General features: G+C 41.1%; 2 protein-coding genes across 6 annotated transcripts in view; one reads left to right on the forward strand and one right to left on the reverse strand.

Annotated features, from left to right (window-relative positions):
• Positions 1-13148, forward strand: part of TPK1 (thiamin pyrophosphokinase 1) — a 305416-nt gene extending 292268 nt beyond the window's left edge. For all 4 annotated transcript variants that reach the window (XM_079300660.1, XM_079300661.1, XM_079300659.1 and 1 more), the window contains one exon: positions 11659-13148. In XM_079300660.1, coding sequence (XP_079156786.1) covers positions 11659-11777 — 119 coding nt within the window. In that variant the 3' untranslated portion in view covers positions 11778-13148. The remainder of the gene's footprint in view (positions 1-11658) is intronic.
• A 112-nt stretch (positions 13149-13260) lies between these two features.
• Positions 13261-16207, reverse strand: SEC61G (SEC61 translocon subunit gamma). 2 transcript variants are annotated; one of them, XR_013773612.1, is made up of 4 exons: positions 16098-16207; positions 15259-15358; positions 14200-14302; positions 13261-13366 (listed from the first exon to the last, which is right to left on the reverse strand). XR_013773612.1 is itself a non-coding variant. In XM_079300663.1 (2 exons), the coding sequence occupies exons 1-2, from the start codon at positions 15374-15376 to the stop codon at positions 14196-14198; spliced, it is 225 nt and encodes a 74-aa protein (XP_079156789.1). In that variant the 5' UTR covers positions 15377-15381; the 3' UTR covers positions 14181-14195. The 2 variants fall into 2 exon arrangements, 1 of the variants encoding a protein (XP_079156789.1); XM_079300663.1 differs by lacking the exons at positions 13261-13366; positions 16098-16207 and having other exon boundaries at positions 14181-14302; positions 15259-15381.
• Between the last annotated feature and the right edge of the window lie 3271 nt (positions 16208-19478).

A 19478-nucleotide genomic window follows, 5' to 3' on the forward strand; every position in this document is an offset into this window, starting at 1 on the left:
TTCTTCTAGGTATCATATTTTTGGTGAAGTCACTGCAAAACAAAACAAAACAACAAAGTGGAAAATATTGAGTACAACAAATGTCCTGAATGGGAAAAGTAATGCCAAATAAAATATAATCATATTTCATAGAACAGTTTGGTTTGGAAAAGTCCTTAGAGTTCATCTAAGTTTCAACCCCACTGCTGTGAGCAAGAAAACCTCCCATTAGGCCAGGGTACACAAAATCACATCTAACCCAGCCTTGAATATTTCAGGGATGGGGCATCCACTACTTCTCTAGGCAACCTGTTCCAGTGTCTCACCACTTTGATTTTGAGTTCAAAATATAATTTAGAAAGGTAGCTTATTTAGCTGTTGGTAGGAATGTTTCTCCTACAGTGCCCCATAGACAATGATAATTAGTGAGGAATTATGAAATTTTTTGTAATTTTTTTTGTTTGAAGATGACAGTAATTTCAAGTAAGATAAGGAACATTCTAGGCTAAAGACAGATTTATCTTCAGGAAGCTCCATGAGCCTAAAAAAATAGGCTGTTTGAGGGCATATTTCCTTTCTTGGCAATTCCAGCCATCATGTTCTTTTAACACCAAGTGCTGTTGGCAGCAGACAACCTGTAGTGTAGTTGGTGTAGTCTTTTATTTTACATGTGACTGTTGGATTTGTAGTTCCTTTTCCTTCACACTTCCTGCAGTGTGTTAGGGTAGTTTATTGGTAAGTTAAAAGCCAATGTCAGGTCCTCTGTACAGTAAAACTGGGAGCCTGCTGACATGCATCACTGTGCCATGGCATGACTGTTGCAATCCATCTTGACCAGTGTGTTTGAAAGCTGAGCTACATATAATCAATTGCACTCTTAAAACTTTAATGTCTTTGGCTGCACCATGTACTACTCCATTAATTTAGTGGTGCATTCAGCCTCTGCATTTTAGGTCCAAGGGCTTACACCTGGCCTGGGCAGTGCCTGACACAGAGTTGTGTGATTAATGCAGAAGCCTTTCCTTCCTGCCAGTCCAGGCAGAAAGCTTGCTACAGCCCTGCTGAGGCACTCCTCCCTAGAGAAGAAGAAGCCAAAGAAAAGATCCCCCAAGCCACTGCATCCTTGCAGGGGCCCTGGAAGTGCCTGGCATCTTTCTGAATGTTAGTGATGAGTAGTTGAGCCTGTTTGCAGAGGGGAGAAGAGGGTGGGGAACAGGGCTAAAAAGGCTTTTCAGGTCAGGAGGAAGAAACACACCAATATGAAGAGCACTGTTCATATTGGAAATCAATCAGATTATTTTTTGAGAGTGCACAGACAGCTAACAGATTCTCAGTAGCGAATTTCCCACTTGAATGAAGTTTTTGACAGTCAATGAGACTTAGGGCTTGCCTCTAATGACAAATCTCTTTTTTCATTTTGGGACAAACATTGTATAGAAGCTGTTTGTATTCAGCAGCATCGATAACAAATCTTAACCTTGCATGTCCAAAAAAACCCACTGTGAGAACAAACAGCCAGGAACACTAAATGAGCCATATGCAATGACTTACTGATTCATACAGATGGCAGATACCCCTCCCATGGCCTTCCTGAAGCAAAGGGCTCTAATGCTGGGTGGAGTGGAAGAAATGGGTAATACTAGCTAAAACAGGCTGTGCTACATCATAAGTTACATTTTTGTTGGATTTTTTTTTTCCGAAAAGCTGACTTTAAAGCTTAGAAAGAAGGGAGATTGAAAGATACAATGGGCAGCACTGTTTCGAAATCAGTCCTTTATTTTTTGGAGGACATGGAGAGCCATCTAATCCATTGAGTGCCTCTGAACTATAAACAGTGTAGCTTGCAGTCTCCTGTTGAATCTTATGTTCTGTCTCAAGGATTGCAACACATAAACGGTGCTGGACCCCAGTGAGCAAGTTTGGAGGAGTCACAATTTCATGAGTGCCCACAAGTGTTGTAAGTTTAAGATGCAAGTTTGAAGATAAATGGAATAGAATTTAAAAGCAGCAGCAATAGTTTTGTAATTGAAATAGTATAGACATTAGAGATACATAGGGTGTTAGTAATCATATTAATTATTTGTTAACAGAAAGACAAAGTAATAAAATTTAAAATCAAAAAGGTTCACATGCAGATCTAGGGGGGCATTTTGTAACAGAAATAATTGCTTTCACTTCATCCTCAGGGTGATGATATCTTTGTCTAATTGTTTTTTCTCAAGAAAGCAGAGCAATCTAAAATTCTAAGTAATGCACAGCAATAGTAAGGGTGAAAATAACCACATTTTAGAAACCTCATACAGCATCCCACCCCAACACTGAAAGGAAGCAGTGCTGCTAGGAAGGGTAAAGATAAATGGAATTACTTTTCTATCAGAAGTATAGTAGTCATTATTAGTTAGTTATGTGTGCCTAGAATAGATCAGCTGTCAGGGGGAGCAAGTAGATGAGCATGTACCTTCTGAGCTGTCAGAAGCAGATCAGTGTGGGTTTTTTTAAATAATAATTACCCCCTTACAGAGAAATGTTTTAGACAAAAGCACAGCTGCTTTATTAGTGGTGCCTTTTGTGCATAAGGATGATCATTCCAGTTTGTTCTCCTCATTTTTTTGTGTAAATGTAATACCGTATTTACATAAAACGCTGTTAGGAAATGGTGCCATTCGCTGTTAAAGCTTGCATAATAAAATTGTTTGTCAGGGATTTAATTTGATTGAAGTTTGTTATTTGTGCTAGCAGCTCAGAGGGGCTGCAGCTCACTTTCTAGCCTGGCAATACCCTTGCCCTGAGCAAGCCATAATGCAAACAGCTGTCCTGGGATTCAGTATGGCAGGGCATGTGTCTTTTTTTGCACCTTGACCATTGCTCAGAGGTGAAGGCAGCTGTTTGCTTCCTTGTGGTCAGAGGAGCACCAGGTCCACTATTCTGGCGCAGTTCAATAGTCTCTCTGGTCTGGCAGCTTGATTGAGGTCTTGGAGCAAATAACTCTTTGGTGGTCAAGAGAGTCTGGGGCTCCTGGGAGCCACCCAGGAGTCTGAATGGAGCAGCTGTGAATTAGGTCAGTTCTGGTGGGAGTTGGACTTGGCAGGGGAAGGGTTTAAATATGTAATATGTTGGACCCCTCTGTAGTGGGTTGACCCTGGCTGGATGCCAGGTGCCCACTAAAGCCTTTCTATTACTCCCATCCAAAACTGGACAAGGGAGAGAAAATATAGTGAAAGGTGTATCAGATGAAATAAGGACAAGGAGATAACACTCACTGATTACTGTCATGGGCAAAACAGACTGAACTTGGGGATATTCATTTTGTTTATGCCTAAAAAAATCAGAGCAGGATATTGAGAAATAAATCTCAAAAACACTGTTCTCCCCTACTCTCAGGCTCTACCTCATCCCCACCAGCAGTGCAGGGAGATGGAATGGTGGTTATGATTGGTTCATCACAAGTTGTTTCTGTCAGTGCAGAGGTAGAGGAGTCCTTCTCCTGCTCCAGTGTGGGGTCCTTCCCACGGAGACAATTCTCGACAAGCTTCTCTGGGTTGCCATCCCACAGGCTACAGTTCTTCACAAACTGCCCCAGCGTGGGTCCCTCTCCACAGGGTGCAGCCCTTCAAGGACACGCTGCCCCACCGTGGGTCCCCCACAGGGTCACAAGCCCTGCCAGGACCCTGCTCCAGCATGGGCTCCCCTCTCCATGGGTCCAGCACAGATCCCTGCCAGGAGCCTGCTCCAGCATGGGCTTACCCCAGCTTCACAGTCTGTTTTGATTGTCTACCTGCTCTGGCACAGGACTCATCCACAGGCTGCAGATGGATCTCTGTGTATCCATGGTCCTCCATGGGCTGCAGGGGCACAGCTGCCTCACCATGGTCTGCACCACAGCCTGCAGGGGAATCTCAGCTACAGCATCTGAAGTACCTCCTCCTTCTCCTTCTTCACTGGCCTTGGTGTCTTTGAAGTTGTTCCTCTCACACATTCTCATTCCTCTCTGACTGCAATCATATCTGTGCAATAATTTCTTTTCTAACCTGTCTTAAATCTGTTGTTACAGAGGTGTTACCATAATTTCTGGTTGGCCCAGCCTTGGCCAGCAGTGGATCTGTTCTGGAGCTGGCTGGTGTTGGCCCTGTCAGACATGGAGGAAGCTTCCAGCAGCGTCTCACAGAGAAATCACCCCTGTAGTCCCCTCTACCAAAACCTGCCCACACAAACCCAATACACCTTCCCAGAGTTCAGAAGGTCTGCTTTGATCTTTGCCATTGTAACTTTGCACACTAGAGTTAAGGACTGAGACTTTACAGAGCTTTATCAAATCATATTTAATTTTGGCACTGAGGCCCAGTGATAGAGTGATGTGTGCAGCAGAATACGAGTCTGGAGACAGTGCTGAGCTACTGCTGGCAGCAGCAATAAGAAAACAGCCTGCTTAAATTTGGTTTTTCAGGGCTGGCTAGGAACTGGCTTTTGATCAACTCTCTTAGGAAAACCATATCCCCATCACAGAAAGCAGAGACGTGATAAATTCTTGGGAGACTTGCTGTTGGGGACTCGTCCTACACAGTGGTAGGTGATATAAGCAGTTGCCCAAGACAGTTGTGAAATATTTGAGGCATTGCTGTTGTTCTCCTCCATGGAGCAATTGAATGAGATTCCATTTCACCCAACATGTGTAGGTATTTACTGAGCAAATATCTATATACCAATATTTCACCTACAGGCCCAGTTTGATTGATACAGAAATAATCATGTCTGCACATTTTTGCAAATTATGAGAACAACGGTATGCATGCAGAAGCTGAAAAACTTGTATTATGAATGTGTTTTAAAATTCTCTTTTACTGCTTTTTCTTGCAGATATAGTAATCTAAATGTGACAGGATTTATCAGGAGTCCAAAGGATAGAAGAGAACAATAATTAACATTGTGTTCTGGATAACTAATATGACACTTTAAAACCTGTGGAGTGATAGATAGGAGTTTGTGAGATAACTTTTTTTAAAATTAGTATATGAAGCACTGAAAAATTATTGTAGCTAGAGATGAACTGTTGATCTTGGTCAGTCCTGAATCTGGTTGTGTTGAAACACTTTCTGGTGCTATATTGTTCAAAGCCTGAGTACATGGATGTAGTCACCTAGCCCTGAGATTTGAATGAGGAAAAGATTCCCTCTCCTTCCTCTTCCCATCTCTTTTCTGTCTCCAACAACCCAGTCATAAGAAATGTAGGGGGAATTTCAGTTCTTTCTGCAGCACTGTGGTCAATTGCTAGGATCATTTGGATACCTTTCTTAACAAATTCAGTAGATTTCACTGCTACATGCATCATATCAACTTGACAGTGTAGCAGCTTTCAAAATAGCAACTATTTTTAGGTTCTTTGCTGTCATGTCAAACCAGAGCTTCAGACCTAAATGCTGTGACAGAACACCATTGTTTTTAGCTAATCTCAGGTTTCAGTGTTGCACCAGATTGCCATCCTCAGCTTTGTGTGACTAAGTAATGCCTCTAAAGATGACAGCATAATAGGATGATGTGTGCTATGAGGTGTCTTATGGACAAGTTAGCAGTAAGACAATTCATTAGCTGATGCATCTTAGTCTTACTCTTGCCCTTTTCTCATGAGAATAGTGTTCTTTATCTCACAACACAAAGTAGAGACAGACCAAAATAGCAACAAGTTATTTTGTCTAGCTTATATGCAAAATCTCTACAGCAGTGACTGTCAAACTGAAGCTACATTTTATTTCTGCAGCTGTTTCTTCTAACACTATTATTAATAGCACCTGTCACCAGTACAGCACCTCAGAGTTGTAAGCAGTTTGAGAAACATTATACTAACTTAGTGAAAGGCATCAAAAATTAAGTAAACACCTACTTTTTACTGACTAAACTCAATTGTTAAAATTACATCTTATCCTGGCTTTGCCTTTAGGTTAATGAAACAGCCTTCCAAACAGCTAATTCCCTGACCTACTTTATATTTATGTTTTTACTAGATCACTCCCATTATGACTTAATCATGTTTAGACCAGAAAGGCACTACTGGAAACAGTATGTAGAGTTTCCTTGTCTAACTTTCCAGGCCCCTTTAATTGAGACACTAACGTGATTTTGAACAAATACAGAAACACATCTTGTTGGTAGTGCTAAAATGCTGCTAATAGCTGCAAAACTCAGCACAGTTAATGATGCTTTTGATCTTGGTGAAGCAGTAGTAGCAGCAGAGACCTTAGTGTAGAAAGCAGTCTTTCTTAGTATCATTTTTATCAGCTAATCATTTTAAATTGCCACCAAGCAGGTGATGTGACAGGAAGATTTCAAGCTATTCTTATTCTTACCATTATTACAAAGCTGGAAAAGATACATGGAAAAAAAATTATGCAGGAAATAAATTTGAAAACTTCTGACATTCATTTCCATTTCTGAAGGGTCTCTTAACATGGATGGTTTCTATCCAGAGTATAACACACAGTTCTGTTAATGTTCTGTTAATGTTTTGTGAAGCTTTGACAGCCTGTAACTTTTGCTGTAACCTCTGAAATTCCCCCCATTGTGAGGCCAGGAAGGTCTGTGCTGCAGAGCCCTGGCCAAGTGTTTGCCAGCACCTGAACCGGTGGAAAAGCCACCTGGCTCTGCCTGCTGGCCCCCCTTCCTCCCATATCCTCTCAATGCTTTCATAAGTCTGCTTGTATGAATGCATTGAGTTTATGAAACCATTTTTCTGTGCTACAACACCAGGTACCCAAAGTTACAATAGTTATAAAAAATGCCCAATGCAATTTCTACTTATTCAAAACTCCCCTAGGCTGTGAGGGCATCTGACTACCAGGCTAGTCAGCCCCTCCCAGCAAACTCAGCAAGCCTTTATGGTACATCTGTTGTATCACTATTGAAAATAGTTCATGCTATAATGTAAATTACTGTTATTTGCAACTTCCAGTTTTGCAGTTCCCACTGCACAGAGATCAAGCACCCAATTTTTTCTTTGTATCCATCAGTGTAAATCAAGATTAACTCCAGTGAAGTCAGCCTAGCCACAAATGTAAATCTAGGAGGAATGAAAGGAAAATCAGACTACAAACTACTTTTTAAATAGCAAAATTAATGCTGCTGTTCTGCAGACACGGGGTGACCTGCAAAGTACTAGCTCATGCATTACTAATGTATCTCCATTTAAATGCAGATTTTTGTTCCTAACAGAACTTCAGGGAAATCCTCTTCAGACCGTAATAGGATACCAAATGGTGATTCAATATTTCACTTTAGCTTGTGTTTCAGCTTATTGATCTTAATTTTCTATCATTTTGATGCAACATTTGCCTAGGGGGAAGAGGATTACATTCACTATAATACAGCTTTTAATTAATAATTAATTATTTTAATATTCCCCACACCCATGCCAGCAGAGGCAATCTCTTTGTATTCCTTTCCTTGTTCCTATTTTCAGTGGTGGAAACCAGCAAGGTGTGACTTTACATATTTCAGGAAGTAATTGAGACACAGTTGAGAAAAGGAAGCATAGCATAAGTACCACAGTGTCTATGTGGAACATGCTTAACATTATAGTATTTCATCCTTAGTCATTTGTGGTAACAGTAGTGAGACCCTGACACGATTTGGTTTTGCCATATATTACAAGTTTAGGATGAAGTTCTTCTCTGTACATGCCTCCCTCAAGCACTGCATAAGTGAGCTTCTAAGATGTACACAAAACAAAAAATTGATATATCTTTTTAGATAGATAGATAACCTGTCTTCTCTGGACTGAACTTAAGTGTCCTAAAGAGTACAATGGAACATAAAAGATTATGTTTATAAGTCTACCAGATTATTAATACAATCATTAAGAGGAATAACCTGATGTTGAGAGTGTTTTTGCAGCACTTGACATGATGACCTCCAATCTAGTTATAACTAGGCCACATTATTTCTCAGGTTCCAGGCTGAAAGCCAGCAGCACAAGGATTGCAACCAGGCTCATGTACCAGCCACTCAAAAATAACTCCCTACTGTGGTAGAAGTATAAATACGATGAGATTTTAAAATAATTTTTTAGGTTTGAGGTTTTTGATTATTTATGCAACTTAATTACCTACAGGGTGCATTCTGTTAACATTTGCAAATGTTGTTCTTGCATCAATCAGATTCATGAATTTTCAGAATTTTACCTCCGAGATTAACATTTTTCATATGGCACCCTAGGATTTGTCTTTTTTTATTATTATTATTATCAGAATAAGCGCAATAAAATAGTGGAAATTGCCAGTCTTATGATTACTGAGATCTCCTCTGTCATGTAATTTGGTCAGCAAAACAAATGTCTAAGGAGTAATCATCTTTGTGATTATGCTCCTTTGGGAAGCTCACCTACATGCCCTCAGTTTTCTTCTCTTAAATTACGTCCAACATTCTCAAACCTTAGCAGAATGAAACACCATCTAAACAAAACAAAAACTGCTGGAGAAACATTCCTCCACTACCTCATCAAAGTCAGTCCTCTCCATGCCCATGTTTAGGTCTGAATAAGTGGTATGCTGCAATCCATTAGACAGTGGTTGCTGCACTCCATCAGACTGAAATTTGTTACTGATAAAAGCATGTGGCACACCATAAAAAACTGTAACATTATAGATTTTGTTGCGTGGGCAGTTTTGCGGGGAGGGGTGGGGGATATTGGTGGGTTTTTTTCCTCCCCCTCCATAAAAAGGCAGGAACAGCATTTGCTTTTAGTATTGAAGTCCTTGCTGACTTGATAGATGGAGAGTAATGAAAAATAGTGTAGCTACAATTGAGGAGTTGGGTATTTTTCTCATCAGCGATCCATTATCAGTAAACACAGTTTGATTGGAAACAAAGCCCTAAACAAAACTTATAATGCTGGGGGGGTATTTCAGTTAATCACTTACAGGTTTATCCAAATCAACCCTTTAAAGTTTTCACAAAAAACAAGAGACTACTATTACAATGATCCAAAATAAAATTTCTTTTCATTAGAAAATTATAGAATTTCCAGGGTTTCTATGGTTTGGATTTTTTCTTTTTTTTAATCATAGTGTGGAATCCTTTATTACAATTGGATTTGGTACCCAATTATAGCAAAGCTATAAATACTAAATAGTAGAAAACAAAAAGGTGGTTTTCTTTGGAATGTGTATCTTGAAAAGTAATCTCAGTAGTGAAAATGGGTGTTGTAATAGGTGGGTTATTTTTTTCCCACAAGACATAAGTTCTTGCTAGGACTTAACAAATAAGATTGTAATTAATTTTTAAAAAAGGGAATGGATCCGGTGTGAGCTGAAAAAACTTGCCACTTCTTTGACCTTGTAAACTTCCATCAGAATACATGACACAGCAGGAAGTTTGCCTGGCAGCAGTAGGTTTGCATATCCTCTTATTTCCTTTACCGGCTCAAACCTAGGTTTTCACATTAATTACTGTTCATTTATTGAATGGAAAACATGCATTTTTAATTATGTTAGTTGAAATATTGGCTGGTTGTGAAACCAAAGTGCTTGGAATTGTTCCATTTGAGCCACGTGAATCAGCAGTCCTGTTTCATAGTTTTTGCATTTTTTCATTTCAGCATTTCATGCTGTGATCCTTGCCCAGCAGAAAACCTGATAAAGATTAAAGGCTCCATCTAGTGGGCAAGAATTTTCTATTGGAAAAGGGGGGAAAAAGGCTCTCGTTTTCACCTGATTTTATGCACTAGGAAATACGGCTTTAGATTTTGTTTCATTAAGCTGCCATGTGGTTGTTAATTCTTGCCTTCTGCAGAGCCATTATTTTATATGCAAAGCTGTGAAACATTAAGTATTATTCTGAGTCTTGAGCGAGAAGCAATAAATGATACTAAATGAGTGGGTTTATACAGCAGTTTATTAACAAAGTTCTTCCCACCTCCTTCAAGTTTCAATATATAGTAACCAAAAGAAGGCAATTTGTGTGTCAGCAAATGTTTTAAAGTATTTAAGCTTCTTTCCTACTTAAAACTGACTGGAAACATTCATAGCTTGACCACAGCACATAACACAGTATTTTTGGGAGTATTATTACTCAGGGAACTCTACCCATGTGTTACCTCAGCATTAAATTACTTGTTTATCTGCAAACGGTGAAATCTCTGTTTTCTGGCAAGACATAGCCCCTGTGGCTGCTGCTGTGTCTTCCAAAGGCAGACACCAAAACTCATTCATCCTGGCATTTGTCTAGGAGCCTGCCTGGTGCTGCTGTGTGTCCAAAAGCATCCTGACAGAATCTAGCACTTTTATTTTAGGTGCACAATTGATACCGTACAGTAATACTGGGATTTTTTCTTTTCTCTTTGCCAGATTTCTAAACTGTGTTGCAGTTATGCTCCCAGCTCCTGAACTTCAAATGGCAGGACTTTTCCATTTGCAGTAATGCAAGTGGGGTGTTACTCTCTCATTTCAACAAATTCAGTTAGCAGCTGAAACCTCCTCTTCAGTTCACTTCAAGCTAATAACAAGCATAGGCGCAGGAATGGGCAGCAACAAGCACAGATTTGGCAGAAGAGACTGAGCTACATGTCCTGGCTTTTACCTGAATGCCCTTCCTCTTAAAGCCATAGAGCCTGGCAAGATCAGTTTCTCCTGTGCAGCTTCCAGCAAGGGGTAGACAGTGCAGCATGCGTTGTAGGAATGCACCACACCCGAGTTTACTGCAATCAACATTAATATCCAACACTGGAAAATGCATCTCCCGTGCAAATCACAAAATAGAGCTTACTAAGGTGTTTTGCACTCATTTTGATCACATCCTTTGCAGTGGGTCACTTAATAGAAAATCCAGAGGATTTTTACTTTGGTATCAATGCACAATTTGGCAATTCTGATGGATCACACAGACTTCATTGATCTTCCAGAACAGTCCTCCCCAGCTGCAGTTCTCATTGTATCCTCCGTGGAAATGTTTTTCTAAGGTGCCAGTGGGTAAGAGTGTCATTTGGCTTGTTTTAGAGGCTAAAGCAAAGGACAGTATTAAGAGTTCTCTGAACCTTTCTGTGAGCAAGAACTACCACAGAACTGAGTCGTTTTAGAGTGCCTTTGAGGAAGGTGATGTTTGCAACAGGAAAACAATGCTACCTCAAAAAGGGAAGAAAGGAAAGGTAGAACTTAAACTGCATGGTTTGCTCTTGTTAGAGTAATGCCACTTAGTTTCTAATGTACAGGAGCACCGATCTCACATGCATATCCCTTAATTCAAACTTGTTAAATAGTACCACTTTTAATTGCTGGCCTTTATTCTAGAACTGTTATGTTTTAAAATATTACAGGCTTGTTGCTGAGCTACAGCAAATCCCAAGTTTGGAACTACAGTAAGATCTTGTTTTACTTTAAATGCTTTTTCTAGCACTAGTACTTGAACTGCTCCTAATGAAATACAAATTTCCAGATGTGAAACTCTTGAGGATTATCCAAAAAACTGCTTTTGTAATAATCTGCTGTAAACTCTAACTGTTAATTTGGGGATTAATTTATTATTGCCTCTTCAGGTCATCGAAAAATCTCACACAAGCCTTCTAACTAGATAATGTTTGTCTGGGTTAGATTTATTCATTTTTTGTTCTTTGTGGGAACAGTGGTCTTTCAAAACAAATGCACTGATGTCCTTTTACTGTTGTAGAGAATCACTCAGTCTCTTCCTTATTTTTCACAGCTAACCAGGTGCTGAAGTTTGGAACACTTGTCAGTACTTCCAACACCTATGACAACTCCGGGACTGTGACCATCGAGACAGACAAACCTTTGCTGTGGACAATGGCTATCAAGAGATAAGATCAGCTACAGCTGCCTTTTCTGATCTGACACAACTCAAATTACTACAAAATTTCAGTGAATTAAGACAGTAAGAAGTAAGCTGTTGCAAGATATAAGCAGGCACTGATCTTCTGTATTGAATTAAAAACAAATCTGAAATAAAAGTCACTTGAGACTGAATCAAAATTACTTGCAGTAATGGAGTACTTCATTCTGGGAAATCACACTACTTAATCGAAGATGCATGAGCAGCCACAAACCAAAATGAATGTAAAGAAACTGCTGCTGCTTATCTGGTTAGTCCAGGCTACTTTTACAAAGTATTTTATTCCAATACTAGACTATTTTTCCCCTCCTGCAAAAAGGAAACACAGTACCCAGTTGCACACAATATAACTGTATTACAAGGTGATAGTACTAAGATTAACTAATCTCATTTTTCTGTCCTGGTTGTAACATATGTAGGTGCTGGTGAAGATTTCTCAAGAATAATAATTGAACTTTTCTACTTAGGAAGCAAGTTAGTGTACTGAAGAAGCTTCAGCTTTGCTGTAATACCAGTATCAGATGCCCCAGTATTAAGTGCTTTTGAAGTCTGTAACAGAAGTACCATTTTACCTCCTGCAAATACCAAATGCTTACAGTAAGATTTTTCAAGTGAATTAAATGTCAATCTCAATCTGAGGAGGAAGAGCACTGTATCTACCACAGCTTTTACAGGCTTAGTTTTTAAAATCAAAATATGTAATCATTTAAAATAATGGAGACTTCCAGGTCAACATGCAGGGGCCTTAACAATTCTATGTACAGACCAGGAGGCAAAATGGGTGTATATCCTATCCAACAGTGTGAGTAAGCTGTGGATTTGCTGAAGGACTGTTCAGTGTCTCTGACAACTAAATTATCTTCAAATGGTACATCTCAGTAATCAATTATGTTTGGGTTTTTTAATTATGCCATCAGAATAAGGACTGGCAACGTATTTTCTTTGTTTGACCAAAGGGTTTTTTTCCCAGTCACGTATAGACTATAACCTAGCATGAGTTCCAAATGCAGAAAGGAATTAGTGATAATTATGATGATTCCAGAAATTAGTGACAGGAATTCCAATACACTTTTACAATACCACTTGAAGGGATACAGAAATGTTGTTCTCTTGCAGTTTGTTTTCACTGGAACAATGCTGCTCCACAGCTTGATTTACTGCTTTGTAAACAGCTCCTGAAGAGAGTCACACAACTGTCCCTCTTGGAAGCTTTCATATTTGACTGGAGAAGACTTAGGCAACCTCATTAGAATGGAACACTGACCCAACTTCAGGCAGGACACTGAACTAGAGATCTTCCAAGCTTACTTCCTACCTGAATGATTTTACTATGGTTAAAAGAAGTAACAGAACAAGTAAAGCACACTTAAGGAAACTACTATTGCCCAAAAAAAAAATAGCCTGTAGACAGGTATGATCACATAGACTTTAAAAAGAAATAAGATGACAAGAATGTTTGAAAACCCAAACTGAGCTTGTTTAATATCAAACAAATGAAAGCTGTGAAATCATTGCTGCAGGTGTCACAACTGTCTTCTTCATGATGAATATTCAGCCACCTCTGTTGAGAGAGCAAAGTAATCAGTTTCAACTAATGAAGTGTGATCAAGTGATCCCACCTGAAATCTTACTTATCCTCCCACCATTGCCTAGTTAGGACAACCATTACAGTTTATCTCCCATTTTCAAACACTCCTGGCCTAGATGACCACTCTTACAGGTATAAGGAAGTCACACATCATGAACACAGAATGGTCTTTAAACTCTTCCAGTACTGGAGAAGGGATCACATCAGCTCTAGAGTATGTAAGGAGTTTTAACTGGTACTGTTAATAAGTCAGTACCATGGTGCCAGTGAACTTGAAGTACAAATTTTTCATAATGTAACATTCATTCAAAAAGAGATTTTGCAGGATGCAGTTACACATAAAACAATGTTTCAAGCATATCTAGCACTCAGTAAATGAAACAAGACCAACTTTGTTCTACAGCACACCCACTCAGTTTTCTTTACATTACCATCCATTTACTCTGGATACCCAAATTATAAATGGGAAACAGTAAGACTATATAAGATCCAATAAGGTAAATATTCTATGGTCAAACATACACTGAGGAACTGGAAATCAAAATATCTGACCTTCAGTTTCGAAGCAGAATACTCAGAAAAAACCTTAAGAACTATGGATCTAATATTTGCAGCATGCTGAATTAACATAAAGTTCATTAATATTGTTCATAAAGTCCTTTGAATCAAGTAATACTTGTCATATTACACTAACACGTGAAATGCACAGACACTAAAACAACACAGGTCTTGCAGGGCTCACTAATGTCCTCTGTTAAAAATGAACAGGTAAAAATTTAGTGAAATTGAAGGCCATTTTCACTTACACAATTATATTGTTGATTGGGATATGGATCAATTTGACAAAGAAACCAATAAAACCCATTATTGCAAAGCCTATTGCTGTTGCCATGGCAATCTTCTGGAACTCTGGGAAAAAAAAAAAAAAAATTGTCAGGAAGTCTCATGTATGGCATACAGACATGCACTGCAGTGACCAAAGGAGAGATCTCTCTCTTTACAGAATCATGTTAACACTGGAAACACTTCAAAATCTGCACACATGCTGAGGAGTAAATCTACTTTTTCAGAAGACAGATGAGATTTTCAGAGAGAAGATGCAGATTTCCAGAAAGAATGGCCGATCCCAATCTTTTAAATAAGCAGAATCAAAAATACTCACAATGACAATTCATGGAACATTTGTACCACAGTGTTTCCTTTACATCCCTACAAACCCTGAAAGTAATATCTAATACAGCATCAAAAATGGAAAATCTGTATTTGTCTGTCACAAGAGGACAGCACTGTAAGACCCTGCAAAAATCGAGTACTTGGGATATTCTCAATTACTTTAGAACAGCAACCATGAAGTTGACTAAGAAGGTCAACAGCCCCTCAGAAACTTGCCAGTCTGACAAGCAATGAAGCTTCTTACAGATCTAGTCACAGACCTGTTCACTGAATAAAGCACTGTAACTTTCAGAAAGGAGGACCAGTTGCATTCTGGTTTTAGTCATAGCTTCTCTCTGGGGCCTCTCCAGTCTAAAACCTCCTCTTCCATACTCCCAGCAACAAAATTGTTCCTGCCCCAATCAGGCAATGACTGTCAACTGTGGAGCACTGAATTTCAGCTCCTTAACCTCTCCCCTAAGGTGAATTTTCCTACCACTCACACGCCTACCAGAAAAGAACATGCTCAAGTTTATTACAGGTATAGCTTTAAACGTGTGAAGATAAAGACAACTAAAGTTCAAGTTTAAATCTCATATTGGCAGCTGAGAAACATCCACAGCAAATGAATCAACAGAAGAGACATACAGAAAGGCATATACTAAGATACAAGATGAAATAAGGATTGTGTTCTGGTTTGCTGTGTGCTTTACCTTTCCTGTCAGGCTTGGTGCATCTCTTCACGAGTCGTATGGAGTCTTTTACAAACTGACGGCTGGGTTCCACAAATTGCATAACCTGATCCATGACTGCCTGCAGGGACAGACACATTTAGCATTGATGTTTCCACATATATAGGGAAAAACAGAATTTTTTAATTACAGAAGTAGCAGTTACCTACAAAACTTGTTAAAGACTTAAGATTAACCTTAGGTGTCATATTCCAACCTACGATACTTCCACTTTGCAAGAAACTAAGATACTGTTTCAGTAAATAAACACGAGGGCCTATTTTTGACTGCGAAAGAAAAAAATATGGAAAATTATGCCTTTCAGCCCAGAAGAGGAGAACAACAGCTACATCAGCTTGGCTTTCAGCTTATGACCGACGCCGTGTTTCTGCGAACATCGCCAAAGTATCCTAAATAAACAGAAGCCGCCGGTCTGAGGAGACCCCCAGGCCGAAAGCTGCCGGGTGGGTGAGCACGGGCAGAACGCTGTGGCCGAGCCTCACTCCCGCAGCGGGCGTGTGCCGGCACTGCCCCGCTCGCAGGACACCCACCGGAGGGATTTGCTCCCGTTAGTCCACACGGACCCCTGGTTAATTAACCCCCCGGCAGGAGGCTCCCGGTACGATGCCGGCCCCTCCGGCGTCCCCAGCCGCTCCCTTCCCCCTCGCTCGGGCCGAGGCGCCCCTGCCTGCCGCAGTCCCCGCAATCCCATCCCCGGCCCCATCCCAATCCCCGCTGCCCGGCCCCCATCCCTGGCCCCTTGTCCCTGATTCCTGATCCCCGTCTCCCGGGGGCACCCGGGCCCGCCGAGCCGCGCTCACCGCGGGCCGAGGGACACGTCGCACTGAGCGGCCGAGCGCGTGACGCCACCGCGACGCTTTGGGGGGCGGGGTTCGGGCGGAGAAGGAAGCTTTTGGGGGCGGGGTTTTACTTGGATTTATTTCTTTATTTATTTCCCTCTTTCCGGTTTCCGGGAGCTGTCGCTGCTCCCGCCTCGCCGGCGGGGGCGGGCACCGCCGTGAGGGCCGATCCGCCCCGGCAGCGCCATTGCTTCCCGGAGCCTTGGGATCCCAGAGCGCCCTCGCGGGAAATAAAGGCGGGAAGGTACCGCTATTCTCCCCGGCAAACAGGGACAAGGATGAGAGAACGTAGTTTCAAACTGCTCCAGGAAGGTTTAGGTTGGGCATTAGGAGGAAATTCCTCATAGAAAGGCTGATCAGATATTGGAATGGCTGCCCAGGGAGCTGGTGGAGTCACTGTCCCTGGAGGTCTTCAAGGGAAGACTGGACGTGGCACTCAGTGCCATGGAATAGTTGTCACGGTGCTGTTAGGGCACAGGTTGGACTCGATCTCAGAGGTCTTTTCCTTCTAATTGATCCTGTGAATATGGTCGTAACAAATGCTGTTTGGTAAAGGGATGACCAAAAAAAAAAAAAAAAAAAAAAAAAAAGAAAAAGAAACAAAAAAAAAAACACCTAGTGTAGAACTTGTTCAGGCCGTGATTGCCCATGAGCCCAGAGACCTACTGGTTTTCAGGAATGCTGGAGCCATTGCAAACTAAGGGAGTTCATCCCCTTTGGAAACACAGGATTTTTCTTGTGTAGAGAGATGTGCACTGCTCAAAGGTGGGAAAGCTCCACTTCCTTGCATGAGGGGAAAAAGAGGCTGGCCCTGCCTAAAGGGAGCACTTCCCTGCTGCTGCTTCTTGTAACAGATAAAGGAAGAACAAAGACAAAATTGATTTACTTCTTTTATCCTTACTTTGCTTTTGATGTTATTGATTTTGCTGTAGAGCTTGGTTCCTAGTTGACTCCACCTTTGAGTTTATATTAAGTATCCAAATCTTATTACTTATTTGTCAGACTGTGAGGCCTCTGCAGCCAGTTTAGCAAATGCTTTACTGGTCTCAACTCCCTGTTGCATCTAAGCATGCACAAAAATATTTTCTGGGCTTAAATTTTTGCTGGCAGCCTTCATGACATGTAAAGTAGCATCACACCACAGTAGGGAATTGTTGGTTATTCCATGTTTTTTTTGGCAGCCACCTTCTTTGTCTCTGGCCATAGGGCAGGTCCCCTCAGTGTTGCTGACCTCCTTCAGAGATGAGCTCTCTACTTGGCATTGGGGTGTTATTGACTTGAGGCCCACTACAGGTTTTCTCCAAAAGTGTGCCTTTGGATTGGATTTTGCTTTGAATGAAAATTCCTTCAGTGCTCTTTCTCGGATGGGGCCATAATTTTGGTGGCGAAATTCTGCTGGACATCTTCCATTGTCACACCAGCACAGAAAGATTAGAGTGTCAGTCAGGCCTCCCACTGCAGGTATGTGTATAATTTGGCCCTTGTTTTTGAGGCCAGTCCACCAGGATGGAACAAAGAGATTTTCCCTAAGGAAAGTAGCAAAGGGCCTGATAGCCATAGTGCACAGTGGGTGATGGGGCAGAGTAGATTGCTCAACTTTTGAATGAGAATCTGTATGTAGAGGCATTTTGGTGGTCTTTGTCTTCTTTCGGTTTTTTTCCCTTCAGTGTCACAGATAAATGCCAGAGACTTTACCAGCAGAGGAAACTCAAATTTCCAGCTGTGCATGAGGAGCCTTGCTGTGAAACATCTCTACAGTGGATGTAACCAAAAGGCAGTGACTGGGAAAAAAATTAACCTGAAAAAAGAAGACGTGTATGAAACAATTCATGCATGACACAGATTTCTGGTTGGATTAGATTTTTATTTTAAGAAGTATTTGCTGAAATAAAGCTTTGTTCCCTCAAAATTCTCTCTTTTAAGTTGGTTTTCCTGGGGAGAAATGTTCTGGAGAAATATAGCACATCTTGCATGTCTTTGTCATAAGTGGCCATAAATGTGGCTTTGTCATAAGTTTGTACTATGGGTTCTTCTGGGTGAGGTGGAAGGTATAAATTGTCCTGTCTCAGCTTCCTTCACTCTGACATGACAATCTCTTTGCCTGCCAGGTTGCAAATTTTGACTTCAGCAGTTTAGGAAAGAGGCAGAGTTCTGATTTGTGCACAGAAAGCATTTGCTGTTCTCCTCACAGGTTTTCCCGGCATTTATGGAGGTTTTAGTGTCCTTGAACATGGTTACTTAGACTCTGGCTTCATGGCAACTATTTTACTGTTCTATATATATTTACAAAGAGCCATCTGTGCTTACAGAAGATAGGGAAAGGTTTACATCTCCTCAGCATGTGTATTTTTTTTTTTTCATTGAAAACTAAACTACTACTAGGGTGTTTTGTTTCTATTTCCTTATGGTTCTTGCAAGATTGGAGAAGAAAGTGGTGTGCTTGCACAGGTGAATTTTCATGGCAAGTTTTCAAGTCTGCTTTTATGGCAACATCTAAGCAGTACATAACCATTCCCTCCACAGTAAAAAAGACCACTGTTATCCTTTGAAGTATGTGCTAGTGCTGATTTGCTTCTGAATCTTGTATAACATGGAGCCACATTGGGGGGTGGGGGGGGAGGGCAGGGGAGAAGGTTTTCATCCTCTGCATGCTCCAAGGATGAGAGACTTCCTTTGATGACAGTTTTACTTTGCATATTAGCACAGTCTGGTTTGTAGTTTATTCTTGTCCTTTTGAGCACACGCAAGATAAATATCTACTTTTAACTATTGGCACATTAAACTGTTGTATGTCATCCATCCCCCTGGATCTGGACACTCACCCATGGAGAGTGAGATCAGCTTTCTCTGTAGCCTCTCCCATTCCATGCTGCCTGCCTGCCACAGCACAGATTCAGTCCAGCCAGCAGAATAGGATGGGATGGCAGGAGCCAGAAAGCTGCTGGTAGCTGCAGCAAACATAATTTTGTGATCAGCTGAGAGGACAAAAATGCAGACTTCAGTATGAGAGGCAGCTCAGCCTCTGTATTGTGGGATGGCACACGGGTGATCCCCAAGCAGTTGTGGGAGGGACAGAGCAGTAGCTCTGTGCAAACAGGTCTCCAAGTTTCTCCGTTCCCCTATGGGGTGTAACCCCATTTCCCCTATCCTGACCCTGCTCCAGCTCCAGGCAAGTCCTGCTCAGGTTCCCATGAGGCTGGTGCTGCCTGGCCTCAGCAGCAGCTCGATGGCAGGTGTAGTGCTCCACTCTCTGCATCCCAGAGCAGAGAGACCTGTCAGTCTGGTTTTCTTGTTTGAAGGATTACTCCCCGTGTGCTAGAGGAAAGTACTTGCAGCGGTTTG

The sequence above is a fragment of the Erithacus rubecula genome, assembly GCF_903797595.1.
Source record: "Erithacus rubecula genome assembly, chromosome: 3".
NCBI lineage: Eukaryota > Metazoa > Chordata > Aves > Passeriformes > Muscicapidae > Erithacus > Erithacus rubecula.

What these genes read in the sequence shown, in the direction of transcription:
- SEC61G (XM_079300663.1), bottom strand. Translation starts at nt 15,376, where the DNA reads ATGTGTCTGTCCCTGCAGGCAGTCATGGATCAGGTTATGCAATTTGTG. An exon ending in CACCAAGCCTGACAGGAAAG is followed by an intron (nt 14,303 to 15,258) that starts GTAAAGCACACA and finishes TTTTTTTCCCAG; the next exon opens with AGTTCCAGAAGATTGCCATG.